Source organism: Pygoscelis adeliae, unplaced genomic scaffold (genome assembly GCF_000699105.1).
Source record: "Pygoscelis adeliae isolate BGI_AS28 unplaced genomic scaffold, ASM69910v1 Scaffold537, whole genome shotgun sequence".
NCBI classification, from domain to species: domain Eukaryota; kingdom Metazoa; phylum Chordata; class Aves; order Sphenisciformes; family Spheniscidae; genus Pygoscelis; species Pygoscelis adeliae.
Genome location: NW_008825213.1, coordinates 183,096 through 200,168, shown reverse-complemented (window position 1 = coordinate 200,168; position 17,073 = coordinate 183,096). Strand labels below are relative to the sequence as shown.

Below are 17,073 nucleotides of genomic sequence, written 5' to 3'. Positions count from 1 at the left end.
TCCTGAGACCACAGCTGCACCCTCTCCCACTCCAGCACAAACATCTGCTCTTCAGACAACCTCCACACTCCTCTCCACCAGCGCCAAAACCTCCAGCCCGGCTGCTGCAACGACCACTGCTGCTCCTGTCACCACCACAGCTACGGAGACAACAGCCTCTCCCACCACGGCCCTTGCAGAAACATCCTCCTCCGCTCCTGGCACAAGCCCACCTCCTGCCACCACCTCGGCTGTTACCCCGAGCCCTGCTCTGTCCACACCTACACCCACCTCTTCTCTGCCAACAGCCTCCACTGCTGTTACTACGGGCACATCAACCCTGGAGGCAACCACCGTGGCCATCTCCTCCACCACGCTGGAAACCTCCAGCACAGCTGCCCAGGCCACCTCTCCTCCTGAGACCACAGCTGCACCCTCTCCCACTCCAGCACAAACATCTGCTCTTCAGACAACCTCCACACTCCTCTCCACCAGCGCCAAAACCTCCAGCCCGGCTGCTGCAACGACCACTGCTGCTCCTGTCACCACCACAGCTACGGAGACAACAGCCTCTCCCACCACGGCCCTTGCAGAAACATCCTCCTCCGCTCCTGGCACAAGCCCACCTCCTGCCACCACCTCGGCTGTTACCCCGAGCCCTGCTCTGGACAACACCTCCCCAGCTCTGTCCACACCTACACCCACCTCTTCTCTGCCAACAGCCTCCACTGCTACTACTACGGGCACATCAACCCTGGAGGCAACCACCGTGGCCATCTCCTCCACCACGCTGGAAACCTCCAGCACAGCTGCCCAGGACACCTCTCCTCCTGAGACCACAGCTGCACCCTCTCCCACTCCAGCACAAACATCTGCTCTTCAGACAACCTCCACACTCCTCCACCAGCACGCCGAAACCTCCAGCCCGGCTGCTGCAACGACCACTGCTGCTCCTGTCACCACCACAGCTACGGAGACAACAGCCTCTCCCACCACGGCCCTTGCAGAAACATCCTCCTCCGCTCCTGGCACAAGCCCACCTCCTGCCACCACCTCGGCTGTTACCCCGAGCCCTGCTCTGTCCACACCTACACCCACCTCTTCTCTGCCAACAGCCTCCACTGCTGTTACTACGGGCACATCAACCCTGGAGGCAACCACCGTGGCCATCTCCTCCACCACGCTGGAAACCTCCAGCACAGCTGCCCAGGCCACCTCTCCTCCTGAGACCACAGCTGCACCCTCTCCCACTCCAGCACAAACATCTGCTCTTCAGACAACCTCCACACTCCTCTCCACCAGCGCCGAAACCTCCAGCCCGGCTGCTGCAACGACCACTGATGTCACATCCAGTCCAACTGCAACAGCCACTGCTGCTCTTTTCATCACCACAGCTCAAGGTACAAGACATATATCACTCATTACTTTATATGATCTTAGAAGTGGAGTTTATCCTGAATCAGCAGATATACTTAGGTAGTAGTCTGCCAAAAGCTATTAAGTCTTGTGAAATTAATTGAATTCCACTAAAATATATAACTTTTTTGTGAAATGTGTATGAAATATTTCCATCGCTATCACTGCATTAGTGCCTTTTAAAAGATGTTTAATATTCAGTACATTTTTGTATGCTTTTCTATGAAACTGCCCTCCTTCCTTGAGAAAGTAACTTCATTTCATACCTGACAAGAAACAATATTATGCATGACATGGCTTTCCTTTCTTTCATTTCATGGAGCGATTGTAGCCTCTGTGTTATGTACTGAAGGCCACTTCCTGAATATTGCACATAGAACTAAATCTCTACGTTGAAAGGCATGGAAATACTTAGGGGATTTTGTGCCCTCATTGTGAAACTCAAAGTTATCCACCCAGGTCAGATATATAACAGCACTGGGGATGTTTAAAGAAATATTCATACAAAAGGTACATCAAGATTAAGGTTAAACACACATTATTCTCTCTCTCTATATGTGTGTAGGTTTAACCTCACTATTAAAAATATCATTAAGATAGAAGCAATCATATCATTTCTTAAACTGTGTAAAGACCAAATTAAAATTCGTGATCACAACCAGGTAGTGCCACACAACATGAAAGCAGTTGTAACGGGGCTGAAACAGGGGCATAGCTGGAAGGAGACCTCTGTGTTTGCCCACTCAGAGCCTTGACACCCTGTCTTCTGCATCTTGTCACTCCCCATCTGTGTTTCTTGCAGCTCACAGCCATCCACCAACAACAGCTGCAGGCCCCGAGCATTTCACCATCAACTTCACCATCACCAATCTCCCCTACAATTCTGACCTGGCAACTCCTGACTCAGTGAAGTTCAACACTACACGGAGAGTCATGACCACCCTGGTAAGCGGCCCACCATAAAGCAGTGGCCACACCCCCTATAGCCCCATAAGCTTGAGGGGAGTGCAGGGAGATGGCCAGGGCTTAACTGTGAAACTTCTCTCCCTGGCAGCTCAACCGCCTTCTGAAGGAAAGCAGCATTGGCCCCACTTTCCTTGGATGTGAAACAATAGCCTTCAGGTATGGGTCGCACCCCAGTGTGCCTTTGCAGGTCCCACAGTGAGATCAGAGGGCCTGTCACGCTCGTGCTCTGTTGCCACCTAGACTACAGAGGCAGGACCTTCTCCTCATGCCTTCCTGCCTTAGGGACTCCCCTCGCTGCCCGCCCTCTCGCCTTGGGGCACTGATGGCATAGCCCCAAGACAACTCTGAAGTCCTGCCTGGCCCCGTGCTTCCTGAATAGCCCCGAAGTATTCATGGAGGCAGGAGAGCAGTGGCCGACCACCACGCACACATGGGTTGGGAAGGCAGTGCTGCTTGCGTTCCCACGCAGGGACAGCTGCAGAAGTCCCAGCGCCTGGCGTTGCACTGAGAGGACACAGAGGAGGGGTGCTCAGGCATGGCGCTATGTTTTCCAGGCCAGCGAGGCAAGGGGACAACACAGGGGTGGATGCAGTCTGCACCTGCAGGAAGGAGTCCTCCGCCACGCCCTTGGACAGGGTGGGCCTTTACCACGAAGTGAGTAACAAGACCAGAGGCATCATGCAGCTGGGCCCCTACAGCCTGGACACAGACAGCCTCTACATCAACGGTGAACCTTTTTCTTTCCTGTATTTTTCATGTGTTGCTATATAGAGATACAATTTCATTTCTTGTCATACTCATTCATTAAGGAGTTCTATTTTTTCCTAAGGTTTTATTTGTGCTTTGACTCCACAGTATCCTTAATTTTTTCTGGTAGGTTTTACAGGATGTGCATCATACACTGGTATATAATTCCATCTTTCTCTATATATTTTAGTGTTAAAATAGGAAAATTAAGCTTGTTCAAGTATACTTTACTTCTTACACTTAATTTAAGTATTCTAACTATGAACTTTTTCTCCACTGTTTCGTGGTTTTGGTTTGGGCCCCCCTCCCCCCCCTTTGTATATATTTACCTTTAATGAACATGTCTTTCCCTTTCAGAGTACAACGAAGCACATCTTTTGCCAGGTAAATCTATAACATTGTTTATAATCTGAATGTAAACCAGTAATACCACATGTAAATATCAACATGTATCATACCTTGTCTAATAGTGACATTGTTTTTCTTGCAAAAAAATACAGTACAGCTATGTTGATTTTTTTATATGATTATCTTACTCCTTATAAAATCCATTAATTCCAATATGTCATTCACTTTTCCTTGGGTTTTGCTTCCAGCTACAGCTATGTTTCCAAGAACTGGGAAGTTCACAGTGAATTTCACCATAACTAATCTCCAGTACTCTACTAGTCTCAGAAATCCATATTCTGCCAGGTTTAGTGCTACAGCAAGAGTCCTGACTGCCCTGGTTAGTGCGACATATTCCTATCTATTTTTTCTTTGTGATAGTGCTCATCTAAATATGGTTAACTTGTAAAACACATTCTTTTTCAGCTTGATCAGCTGTTCAAAAAGACTAGTATTCATTCTTTGTACACAGGCTGCAAAATGACGGCTTTCAGGTAAGCATAATTATTTAGAAAATATATATTTTTCCTTTTCATAATGTAGTATGATACACAAATGGATCCTGGTCCCCTAATTCACTTTTACACCTTTTAATTTATCACATGATTCAAGAATCCCAAGAAATCATTACACTTTTTTCAACTATGTCTTTATAAATTTACTTGAATTCATGCTTGCAGCATCTGAAAGGTCAGGTATGTTCTCACCATTTTGATAACACACTCGAAAGACTCATCATGGGGAAAAAAATTTTCTTCTCTACCTGGCAATATGGTTGAATTAAATAAAAACCCCATCAGCATGTATCATGAATATTGAACTCTGGAACAGAACACAATATATCCTAATTTCCCTAGACCTGCACAAAAAATTGAAGACACTGGAGTAGATGCTGTGTGTACCTACAAAACAGATTCTGCTGCTGCCCAGTTTGATCAAGTGCTTGTTTACCATGAAGTGAGCAACAAGACAAACGGCATCACACAGCTGGGCCCCTACAGCCTGGACCAGGAAAGCCTGTATATCAATGGTAAAGTGTTGATTTCCATGTGGATGTGGAGGTATTCATTGGCTAATAGTCCATAGCTGTCTTGTAGTTAAAGCACAGTACTGACTAGTATGCAGATGGAAGAGCATTTGCAACATGTATACTTGGGCTCAACCTATGTGCTAGGTAATTCACAAAGCTCCATCACCTACACAAATTCTCTTCAAGCTAGCACCATTTACCTTCAGAGGTTTTGCAGTCAGTTGCAGCTTTCTTTTTGTTTTAAATAACATCTGATAAATTACTAAAACATGCAAGGCAGCATATAAATCTTAAAAGAAGTAAAGGAAACTAATTTCAGCATAAATTCAGAACCTTCTTCCACCATTTACAATGGAGCTTTCTTCAAAATAATATCATAGATAGTTTAAGTGACTGCTCAGAAACAGCAAATCTATTGTCCTTCAGTGGCATTGTTCACCTATACAAATATCTGATTCAATTATTGTCTCCCATTAGTAGCATAATTCATTACTTCTTTGTCCTTTCTCCTTCCAGATTACCATGAAGCCCATCTCATACCTCGTAAGTACTTTTAAGTAATTAGAAAGCCATGATGCCCTAAGTGTCAATATACAAGATAGAGATTAAACGCCTAGTCAGATATCTTCTCTTTATCATTTAATGGAACTACAAGTAAAAATAAAGTGCAAACATTTAACAGTGAGAGAAATTAACTAAGCACCGTTGGTATCAATGTCTCATGAAGCATTTGAATTAGATCAGGATTACATGGGAGGTCAGAGGAGACTGTGTGAGGAGACCTGTTTGTATGTTAGCGGTAAGTGGCTGAGCTGATGTCAGGAGGGAATGCTCTTCCTGACTGCTAATTTGATATTAGGAGGAATTGAGTCACCACGTAACGACAGAAGCAATAAAACCCAGAGAGAGAGCAAGAGCAAATGCTAACCAAAGCAGAGGACCCACTGTCACTCATAGCCTTTGCACCTTGTTATTCCTTTGCACTAACTAGTTTAGCCAAATACAATATATCCCTATCATAATACACCATAGGTCGTTCTCCAGAAAATATAAGGATTGACCTCTCAAGGTGCACTATGGAATGTGTTCCCCTGCAGAGGAACAGCACCAGAACTGGACACCACTTGACAAATATAATTCCTTAAATTGTCAGTGTAGAAGTTAAATTGGATTTAGGGAATGGGTGAATTCCCTCTCAACACCCCTAAGGGAGAGAGAATTCTGTGCGCTGCTCTCTAAGAAAAGCAGCAGCTTGCCAACAACATACAGCAGTATGAATGTGCATTTATGCCTAGACAGTCATCAAATCAGTCTTTCCTAGTAAACGTTTACACAGAATCTCTCAGACAAAAACAATTCAAGCTCTGTGTCCCACCATGTGCCAGAGCTTCCAAATTGTAAGCCAGTTTCTCAAATACCATCCCTTTTCTTCCCCCCTACACGTTATAATGAACTGCAGCCCGGACTATGTAAGCACCTTTAAATAGCAATTGAAAGGGCAAGAAGATTTTGCTAGTTAGCAATAGCCAAAAAAGAAGGTTGGACTAACCAACCAAGAGCGCTACTGGACTAAAACAACCTTAAAAGAATTTGGGAGCCTGTTAGGGATCCACAGCTGCTATGACTCAGAAGCCACCTAGAATATCAGAATTTTTCTTATAGCATTTCCTCTAGGGGTGATGATCATAAATTGTATTTTCAAGCAATAATTTGCCTTGCTTATTACAGGTGTTGATCAAACCGCACAACCTCTGTCCCCAGCAGTGAGGAACTTCACATTGAATTTCACTATAACCAACCTCCAGTTCACTGCAGATCTGGCAATGCCAAATTCTAAAAAATTCAAGTCAACAGAAAAAGTCATGTACTATTACGTAAGTCTGGCAAAACAGTGCCCTGCTCGGGCACAGTTCTTTTAATACCTCTAATCTCTTACCTTTGCCATGACATTTTACTTTAATATTACTAAATTTCTATAGGTTGACTCTTTACTCCAAAAAAGCAGCATCGGCCCCGATTATATTGGCTGCAAAGTACTGGCATTCAGGTAAGAGTCATGTCTGGGAGAAGTCTGCATTACCTGCTTCTTAAAAAGTTGTTTCCCATTTCTCAGCATTCAACACATTAATGTAATGTGACTGAGTGGTTCTCTTATACACGTCTTTGAACTTTGATCTACTAAAAGTTAAGAGGGACTTCTCAATAATGACTAAAACATCCTAAAACAATGCTTTGTTTCCTAGGTCAAAGAAGGACAGGGATAACACGGGAGTAGATGCCATCTGTAGCTATAAAGATGAGCCTTCACATCCCAAGTTCAGCAGAGTGACAGTTTACCGTGAGCTGAGCAATATGACAAATGGCATCACCAAGCTGGGACACTACAGCCTTGACAGCCAGAGCCTCTACATTAATGGTAATGAAACCACCTCAAGGCATTATTCCATATGTTGACACAGGCTATTGTGGAATGAGAATTAAGAGGATTAAATACACCTCTCAAAACAGACAACAAAAAGTAAAGGGCAAAAAAACCTGTCAGAGTCACTAAGTTACCACTGTCATGAATTTAGTAACCATGATCCTGAATCTTTTGTAATAAAAAAAACATGTGTTTAGTCCTGCTGAGACATTCTTGAAATATTTACCTAATAATTGTCTATTTCTTTTTCAGATTACAATGAACATCATAGTCTGTCACGTAAGTATATTTAAGAACAGATACATATTAAAGCTACTCAAAGGCATAAGTTGATTTTGTTTGCCCCGATTTGGCAATGCTCATAAGATTGCAAAGTATCCGAAGTGCATGATCATGTTCATAAGTTTTTCTGCTCTAAACATAGAGAAAAATAGTAACAATACCGTGTCTTATGAAGATCCGGTTCTTATTTTATCTGTGTGATTTTTGTTCTCTCACAGTGGTGAAGCCAACCACCACACAAAGCCCAGGAGCAATAACAGAGCAATTCATACTGAACTTCACAATAATCAACCTCAGGTTCACGACAGACCTAGGGACACCAAATTCTGCTAAATTCAATTCTACTGAGAAAATAATGCAACGTTACGTAAGCCAAAGTCACATTGTTTTTCTCTGAAATCACCCTATATTTTGCGGTTTCCATACTCACAATGACCTTCCCTTGTCAGATTGACCCCCTGTTTCAGAAGAGCAGCATTGGCCCCTATTTCACTGGCTGCAAAGTAACAGGATTCAGGTGAGCAATACAGCTGAAAGATTAACTTTGAACTTCAGCAAATGGATTTCCTTACATTTGACTGACACTTAAATAACTAAGAACAGTTCCTTTTTCAAGGAGTCAGTATCATTATAATAAAGTTTCTATGCACTTTTGTGTGGTCCTTATCTTACAATGCCTTTTTCTTTGTAAAACCATATCTCAGTAATTTCTGCAGTTCATCTCCGAGAACTGTGGACAGATTTTAATTGTTTTGGGTTTTTTTAATCACATCTGAAAAAAAACAGATTTTTGGAATAACTAACAGAAGTTACATGCTATTCAATTACTCAGGTCAGTGAGGAATAGGGATAACACAGGAGTAGACACCATCTGCAACTATAGAAATGGCTCCCAAGTGCCCAAGTTCGACCAAGCTAAGGTTTACCAAGAACTAAGGAGCATGACAAATGGCATCACCAAATTAGGAATCTATAACCTGGACAACAAGAGCCTCTATATCAATGGTAAGTGCTTGATTTTCTCATTCCTCCAGGCACTAGAGCAGTTTGGGGCTACCTTGGGCCTTAAGGAGCACATCAATGTAAAAAAAAACAAACAGTGACCTTAAGGAAAAGGTGGTCCCACTGGAGTTTACTGCATAACTTGTGTGTAAGATGAAGTGTATGCTTCCAAGAACATTTTCACATAGACATTTTTGAAGATTTTAGTTTCTATATTACATTGAAGAATGACTTAATTTTAGTCTTGACCTCAGTCATTCACCTACATATGAACATTTCACCTAATTTCTATCCCACCAGTATTTAATTTAAAGTGGCACATATGTTTTCCCATTGTAGTCTTCACTATTATAAAAGCACCTTTTCCTGCTTAAGCAGTAGGTTGTTTGTCTAATAGATTCACGCCCTCCAGGACTGGTTCTAATGATTCATTCCCAAGTCATCCATTTAATCATCCCCTCTTTTCTTTCATTCTCTTAAGTGTATGGTTCTCTTACATAATGTTTCTCTTGCATTTCCTTTCCAGGTTACAATGAACCACTTGAAAGATCACGTAAGTGTTTTGCCAAACTCATTCCAGGAAAAGCTATCAAAGGAGTGGTGCACTCAGAAAATAAGAGGGGAAGAGATTCTTCTGGGTAGCCTTGAAGTGTACTAGGATTGGGAATGTCTTTGAAAGTGAAGATAGCTTTTTGTATAGTAAGATCATAATCCTTCTCCCCTTTGATTATAGCTCTGAGCATAACTACTGCACCAAGCCCAACGTCCGGGCATTTCACACTTAATTTCACCTTGACCAACCTCCAGTACACTGCAGATCTGGATGCACCAAGTTCCCGCAAATTCATTTCCACAGTGAAAGTTATCAACTATTATGTGAGTCTGGCTCCGGTTTTGCCCATTTTGTGTTATGGTGGTGATCTTAACCTGCCTGCATTAAAGTCAGGACATGCTTTCAAGTTTTCTCAGTTGTACTTTTTTTTGACAGATTGACCCTCTTTTCAAAAGAAGCAGCATAAGCTCTGCCTACACAGGATGTAAAGTGATGAGATTTAGGTAAGATTCCTGAAAGTGCAATTAACCATTTCTTTACCTGCTCTTATACACCTTAAATTTGCATAAGTTATTATAGTTGTTCTGATGCCAGAAAACAGAAGCCAGTGACACCTCCCTGCCTGTTCATGATTTTCTTGCTGGTAAAATCATTTTGGTACCTAAATGTCATTGCCACACTTCTTGAGAATCTGCTGAAAGATGTAGGAGCCCAATTGCACTGATAGGTTTCAGTGCCTCTTGTTCCTAGTCATACAAATTACACAGGGTGTTCTGTAAGCATCAGCCGTGTCCTAAAGAACATGTCTGACATTTTTACTTAGGTCTGGGAGAGACAGGGATGACACAGGCGTAGACGCTGTCTGCAGCTACAAAAACAATGCCAGCCTTGCCAGGTTTGACAGAGAAAAGGTTTATCACGAGCTGAGCACCATGACAAATGGTGTCACCAAACTAGGGCACTTCAGCCTGGAGAAGAACAGCCTGTACGTCAATGGTAAGCATCCATGGACAGTATCAAGATATGATTTTGGGATCACTTGGCGATCACTCCTCATTCTTCCACTCCACTGGGGCTTGAGCACTAAAGAACTTCACTTTTGATTTGTTGGTATTCTGTAGGTTTTGACACTATGACAAACCAATCAGCATGATACTGCCATTCTAGAAGCATTTCCATCCCTTAAATCGTACAAATTCCTGGAGAATTTCATTGTTACATTATATAACCTAAACAGGAACATACCTATATTGCTTTTGTGGTATGGATAGATATGATGTAAAAATAAATACACTTTATCTTTTTTATTTAGGTTTCCCCCTCACAGACAGAGCTGTTGCCAGAAAGCCTACCTTGACTGAAGCTCCAGCCAAACTAGGCTACAGATTGAGCTTTAGAATAGTAAATGAAAATCTCACTAACCCAGACTCTCAGTCTCCAGAATACAAAGCAGCAGCGAAAAGCATCAGTAACAAGGTAAGGATCTGCAGCTCAAATACCATCATGTCTGCACTGGTCAATTTTTGCAGCAACTGCCATAGATTTATTTTTTAATCAAAAAAAATCAACATTTGGGAACAAACATGTCTAGAATTTAAAAGATGAGATTGGCCTTTGAATCACTTTTGTTACATGTGGTCTTAAGAAATTATCTCCACCCAAAGACGCGCACTACAGAGTGCAAGAGGTTTAGGTCATCTGTTAAACGCACACTCACTCAGCATTTCAGTCCCATTGCTGGAAGCATATACAAATCTGCCAGCTCAGAGATCAGCACATACATAACTCATTGCTGAGAATCCAACACATCCTCTTCAGCACAGATCCACCAACATATCAACCAGATAAAGCCCTAATTAGGTAGGTTTTGCTTTTTAGATGAAGCCGTAACATTCCATACTTTGAGTTCTGAGTCTGCACTGTCTGTGAAATGTGGATCAAGATGACAGCTGTCAGTCAGCAGATTGTGTTTAACACTGGCAGCTTGCTCAGATAAGACAGAAAGGCTTGCCAAGTTGGAAGTCAGACTCCATCACCAGAAGGCATATTCTGAAGTAAAAAGCAACTCCCATGAAATCCAACTAGCCAAAAAAAAAATCTGGTGTTTCTCCAAAGTTAGAGGCCCTTCTGCTGCCCTAAAGCATCTACCACGAGGCCCAGAACTCATTAATATTTAACATGACATTTTTCTTTCAGATGAATCAACTATACCATCAGAGCAACCTGCGAGACCAGTTCCTGAACTGCAGTATCATAAGGCTGAGGTCTGTGATACAATCTGATTTTGTTTGAAAGGTTGCCACACCCTGGCACCATTCCCCAATGGCCAAGTGCCATTGTCCTCTGCAGAATTCCTCCCCTCCATTCTCATGTTGGAAATTATTTGGTTCATGCCCTAAGAAGTCATTTCCAGGCTTCCCAGAATTCATCAGGTTGATTTTCCCCTGACTTGGTATGGACTGACATTTTTCTAAGTCTCAGTCAGGATTTCTGTAAGGCAGTCTTAGGTCTTTGAATATCCCAGTAATTTCCATCAGCAATCTTACCTCTTGATGAGGACCGAATGGTGACTCTGCAACCTCTGCCCTCCTCCTCCCAACTTGGACTCCACTAGGTTTTAAAAGTGGGCTTTCAGGTGTAGCTGTAGAATCCTACGCTAGATGGGAAGAGGCTTGGACAAGGGACCCTCACACAGGGTAAAAGCTTTTAAAAAATAAAGTGCTGCTCATTTGCTATATGCATGCAGCATAACCTCAGTTTGCAGAGAGAAGAGGTAGTAGTATTGCATCTGCTGTCCCTGGCCAAAGGAAAAGCCCAACGCAGCCTGTTCCACATCTCTCAATAGCACCACATTAGCTTAAAACACTTCACACTCGGAACAGCAGGAACCCTTCAGGAAAACCTTTCCCACATGAAGAAGTTTTTTCTCTCTCCACAGGACTGGATCCATAGTGGTCGACTGCAAGTGCTTCTTCCAGCCAGAGCCCAGCATCAACAGGGCTGTGGTTGAAAGGGCTTTTCAGGACGGGACTCAGAATGCAACCGGACTATGGCTGGGAAGCAGTTACCAGCTGCAAGGATTCTCAGTAGAGAGTACGTAGACCTCAAATCACAGCGGCCCAGTTTCCACCTAGATCAACCCACTTTGCCACGGCATACTCCGAATTCCCCAACTTCTGGTCTATCAGAGGGTGTGTGTGTGGGGGGGTGGTGGAAATATATCTATGTTATCAAGTTGAATCACTGAATCCGAGTCAGAGCTGGGCCATCCTTTGCCACATTCAGTCTGGCTCAGTGTAGCCCTTTAGTCCTCAATGGCTTAAGGTGTTACTCAATGCTAACTAATAAGAAAATGAAGTGGTAACTACTCACCATAACTTCAAGCATTTAGAGATAAACAGACTTTTAGCTTTTTTCAAATGTACAACTTCCCAAAGAAATAAGTGGCCTAGTACATTGCTGAAGGACTGATTCAAAGGGTAGACAGGGAATTTGCTGTCAGACCCAAATGCAACTCAAGTTCTGTTGTTCTATTAAGACTTCAAGTTTTCCCAATTAAAAGTCTGCAAATCAATGCTGCTTGGTAGAAAAAGCCTCTGTTTTTCTCTGCTAGAATTTATACTGACTTTTCATCTCAATTTCCAGGCTTGAAACCAGCAACCGAGGCAGCAACTTACAAAACACCCCTCAAGTCTAGGGAAGAAAACTTCAGATTAAACTTCAGAATCTCCAACCTTTCCTACTCCCCAGAACTGCAGGACTCCAGGTCACAGATGTACCAAGTGAACAAAGAGAAAATTGAGAAAGAGGTAAAACTAACAGCAATAGCTTGCTTTCCCTGTCTAAATTAAAGATGTATTGCATTTACTCAGTTTTCCCCAATCTTTTTGTTTCTTCCCATCAGCTTGATGTATTCAGAACTAGCAGCCTGAAGGACTACTTTGCTGGCTGTACTGTTGAGAGCTTTGGGTACGTCCTGCTTCAGAAGTGTTTTTTCTTGAGTCCCAAAAAGAGCAGTTAGCAGAAAAGGCATTCAGAGCCACAGCATGCTGTTTATGCCTCATTGCCAACGTTTGTGCTCTGGATGACACATAGGAGGCACCTTCCTTCACTCTCAGTCAGTTTTGCCTTTACCGCAAAAGGTTTCTGTCCAAATGAGAGGTGGTTTTGTTTCCATGCTAGCGAAGCTATTTTTGTGCATAAACAATTCCAGAGTAAAACAAATACATTCATACTCTCATTTAGCTTATTCAAATAAGCTAAAACTCCACTGAAACACATTAGCAAAACAATCATCAGAACTGACCAGCCTGAGAACAAAATCTACTTCTGTGTCTCTTCTCCAACACCTCTTTAGAGGAACAGAAAAAGCTGAACTGATTTACCCTTAGAAATGCCTTGCCTGGGATTAAATCAGTGGGTGGATTTCACAAGGCTGCATGAGTTCCTGTCTCATCTAGCATAAACTGCAAAAACTGATCCCATGCTAATAAAACACTGCTTAGACATCTGCAAACCTGAGCCTGGTTCTGAATCCCTCTCTCCCTGCCTCTACTCAGCTCTACTTCTTTTTCCTCTTCTCCCATAATGACGACTCTGGCTGTCATCCTCCAGGCCTGTCCATGGGAAGGCTTACACAAATGTTGCCGCCGTCTGCAAATTCACACTGGACCCCTTCTCACGGACTTTACAGAAGCAAGAGGTGTATGAGGAGCTGAAACACCTGACACATGGGTTCACCAAGCTGGGCCCCAGCTACGAGCTGGAAGAGCAGAGTCTGGTTGTTGAAGGTGAGACACCCTGCCATGACTTTGTGGGAACACTTATTAGTTTTGTTTTAATCACCTCTAGAGTGCTCTGTTTCTCACGTGTCCCACGCTTTATTTCCAGGTTACTCTCCACTCAAGACAGATGAGCAGGACTCCAAAAGATCTAGTAAGTGTTTTTTGGGAGGGATTGACCCTGCAGCCACTGAATACTTGAAGTAAATTAACATCACATACCTTGAAATGGAGACTAGACCCATGCAAGAGCCCAGAAATCTAGGACTCTTTGTAGGCTGACAGCAAACAGAAGGTACCATCAGAGCCAGCCAGCCTGAGGAAAATGGAAGTGAAGGACAGGCAAAAGCAATGCAATTTGGGAAGCTGTTTTGGAGCTCTGGCACCAATAAATTTTGATGACTGCAGTATTTACAAAAAAATCCAGGTACCATGTTGTGAGCATAGCCACAACCCCAGAACTAACAGTAAACAGGAGAAAAAAAAAGTACTCTGAACTGTTGCTTTTCCATGCACCACAAACATGCTGGCAAAAGTAACTGCAGCTTTTGCTGACACCCTTAGCCCTGTCCCCTTCTCCAAAAGAGTCCAGCCAGAAGCTGAGAGCGAGCTTTGTCTCTCTGAGCATCCCTGAAGCCATCTGAGGGCTCTGACACTCACTGAGGTGGCATTTAAAGTTGTAGATCCTCAGACCCTCACTCCATTTTACCAAAGTTTCTGTACGTCCTGCCCATATTGACATCGCTGGGACACGTTTGCCCTGCAGCCAGGGAAGGCCAGATGCCTGCCTTTCAGCAATTTTGCCTCACCTATGCGCTGTACAGTACTTTTGAACTTTGCCAGGGCGGGATCTCCCTCTCTGTCCCACATACAGGGATCCAAAAAACTGATGTGCCTTTATTTTGCCTTTGCAGAGCTTCCGTACTGGGCAATTATCCTCATCTGCATTTTCACCCTGCTGGGCTTCATTCTCCTCATCTTGTTATGCTTCCTGGTAAGTGGCCCCTTTGCTGTCCTACCTCTAACTTGACTGTGGCCGTGCCCAGCCACCTGGGGAGTTGCAGGAGGGACATTCAGACACATCCACAAGAAGCCCCATGGAAGCAGTACCTCATATGCATGGTAACAGCAAATGGCATGCCAAATCCTCCTTCAGTTACTGCCAACTCTTTCAAGAACTTGCGCACAGGAGGATGAGGAAGGGTATTTATAGTCAGTAAGTAGATTTCTAGGAAAGGAAGCAGCGGCTTATGAATGAGATAGAGTCCTTTGCAGAGAGACAAATATAAAACCAAAGGTTAGGCAACACCAAGATGACAAGCAGGTTGAATTAGGGGACCACCCACAGCATTTTAAACCTTTTCTCTGTTCAGATACCTGCAGAATTATCAGGTTACAGAGAAGGGACTGCAGAAGACATTTTTAATGACTTGCAGGAATCACATCCAGAATTTTGTATTCAATGCTCTTAACGTAGACTGTAGCAGCCTTGCAGGGCCATACTCCAGCTGCGTACCCTTGGAAAGAGCAGAGCAGATCCCCTTCTGATCTCTGGTGCCGACTTGATGGGGGACAGTATCTTAATAGCACTGTCTCAAAAGCAGCTGTGTGTGCTTTGCACCAGCTAGAAGAGAACAGCTAAATCTACAGAGAACATGGATTACTGTCCTTGGAGGTTCAAGAGCAAAAATTACAGTCAGCATGATTTAGAAGAGGAAAAACCTCAGATTCAAAGTCGGGGGCTGTGCTGGCATCTGCCTGTGCAGCTTTAGGCAAGCGTCTTATTCAGAGTCCCTCCATCCCCACGTGGAAACACGGTTTGGGGGCATCCAATGAAGGGCAAAGTGCAGACCTGGGGTTTTTGCCATTAACATTGTTCTTTTCCCACCAGGTCGTCTTTTGCCTGAGAAGAAAGTCACATCTATACCAGGTTCAACAGGGCACGTACGGGGTGTACTTCCCACATCTGAACACAAGAAAAGCGCATTGACGGAACAGATGAAGTCTGTCTTCACAGACCTCTTCGTCCATTGATGAAGGAAAAAATGTTTCATTAATAAATTGTTTAGCATTTTCTCTTGTCTTGAGCCAAATCTTTGCACTATTACCACAACTATTTTCATACTACGGGGAAACTGCCAACAACGCAGACGTTGAGGAAAAATATTTTTTTAAAGCACCGCAATATTTTATACAAATATTACACAACCAACAGAAAATAAAGACTACCAGGAACTGCAGTTTACAAGGCTCTTCAGTGTTAATGTCAGTTTTCTGAAAAAGGCTTAATTTATAGATTTTTGGGGACTATTGTAAACATAAAAACACCACCTAGATTTTAGCTTTTTTCCGATTTATCTTTTAAAATGTAAACATCTTAAACAGATTGAAACATTTCATACATTTAAAGTGATGTAAGGGATTATGTAGAGATACACTGTTAAGTCTGAGTGCGATACAGTCACCCTGTGTCTTTTGAGATTGATACTGATTTCAGTTGAATAAATGCCAGGTTTGTTGCCACGAAACTGTATTTCCTTGTATTTCATCTGTAGCGACACTTTTCATCCCAAATCAGAAAATACTTCTGCCCTACTGAAACCCCTGCGCTTTTGCTCCTCAGTTGTCTTGGGCATCCCGTAGCGCAGGGTCTGATGTTACGGAGATCGGGACCTTTCACTGCCCCTCCCCAAGAGCGCCTGTCGCATGCCGCAGCTTTCTGCGGACCACAGGAGATGGTGCTGATCTCTAGGTAATTATCTGACACTGTCATTAAATGAACTCTGCTGAAAGCGAAAGCACTAGAATTAGAATTAATGAAACCATGATTAGTCATTAATCCTTCCACTGCAGGCAATGTTTCCACGCAATCAAACTGGCTTTTTACTTTCAAAGTAAAGCTCCTCAATGGCAGGTTGGACCAGTTTGTCCCCCAGGTCAGGTTCCTCAGTGCAGAGTGGAGTTTCTTACGCAGAGGATTAGAAACCTGTTTGTTCAATCAAACAAAGGTTTTCAAGCACCCACAATAATGTCAGCAACATCAGATTAAAAGCTTTCACGGTCACTTGCAAAAGACCTTTGCAGGTTTCCATGCCACCCAGCGTGCCCTGGCTGCAGCAGCCATCCCACGGCAGAAGCACCGTGATCAGAAAGGACTTCACGACTCGGGCTTCGACCACAGGCGCTCGAGAAAAGCGGCGTGACAGAGCGGAGCTGGCAGGGTCCAGACACTGGAGCACCAGCTCCTGCCTTGGCAGTTCCGGGCAAACCCCCGGATCTTCAGCCAACTGTCCCTGCTGCGCCTCCGTTTCCTTCATCCTGGTACCCCAGTGCCCTGCTCCCCTCTCACCATGGAGCCCCATCTCTTACTCTCAAAAAAACACACGAGTGATGCTAATAACAGCACAGCACAGGGTGTGGAGATGTGACAGCTGGGAGAGGAAGGTGCTATTTCATGGAGCTGTTTCCTAGGGGGTTTGAATCTTCTTTTCTATGCCATGGCCACAGG

At 43.6% G+C, this 17,073-nt stretch overlaps 1 protein-coding gene across 1 annotated transcript in view; it reads left to right on the top strand.

Moving 5' to 3' along the window:
* MUC16 (mucin 16, cell surface associated) overlaps positions 1-16,768 on the top strand; it is a 75,272-nt gene extending 58,504 nt beyond the window's left edge. The window contains exons 2-20 of the mRNA XM_009329077.1: positions 56-1,379; positions 2,198-2,340; positions 2,450-2,517; positions 2,916-3,088; positions 3,968-3,989; positions 6,769-6,941; positions 7,448-7,596; positions 7,679-7,746; positions 8,062-8,234; positions 8,758-8,784; positions 8,965-9,107; positions 9,220-9,287; positions 9,608-9,780; positions 12,430-12,593; positions 12,689-12,753; positions 13,399-13,574; positions 13,675-13,719; positions 14,480-14,559; positions 16,667-16,768. Of these exons, the coding sequence (XP_009327352.1) occupies positions 56-1,379; positions 2,198-2,340; positions 2,450-2,517; positions 2,916-3,088; positions 3,968-3,989; positions 6,769-6,941; positions 7,448-7,596; positions 7,679-7,746; positions 8,062-8,234; positions 8,758-8,784; positions 8,965-9,107; positions 9,220-9,287; positions 9,608-9,780; positions 12,430-12,593; positions 12,689-12,753; positions 13,399-13,574; positions 13,675-13,719; positions 14,480-14,559; positions 16,667-16,768 (3,336 nt within the window). The remainder of the gene's footprint in view (positions 1-55; positions 1,380-2,197; positions 2,341-2,449; positions 2,518-2,915; positions 3,089-3,967; positions 3,990-6,768; positions 6,942-7,447; positions 7,597-7,678; positions 7,747-8,061; positions 8,235-8,757; positions 8,785-8,964; positions 9,108-9,219; positions 9,288-9,607; positions 9,781-12,429; positions 12,594-12,688; positions 12,754-13,398; positions 13,575-13,674; positions 13,720-14,479; positions 14,560-16,666) is intronic.
* The last annotated feature ends 305 nt before the right edge of the window (positions 16,769-17,073 follow it).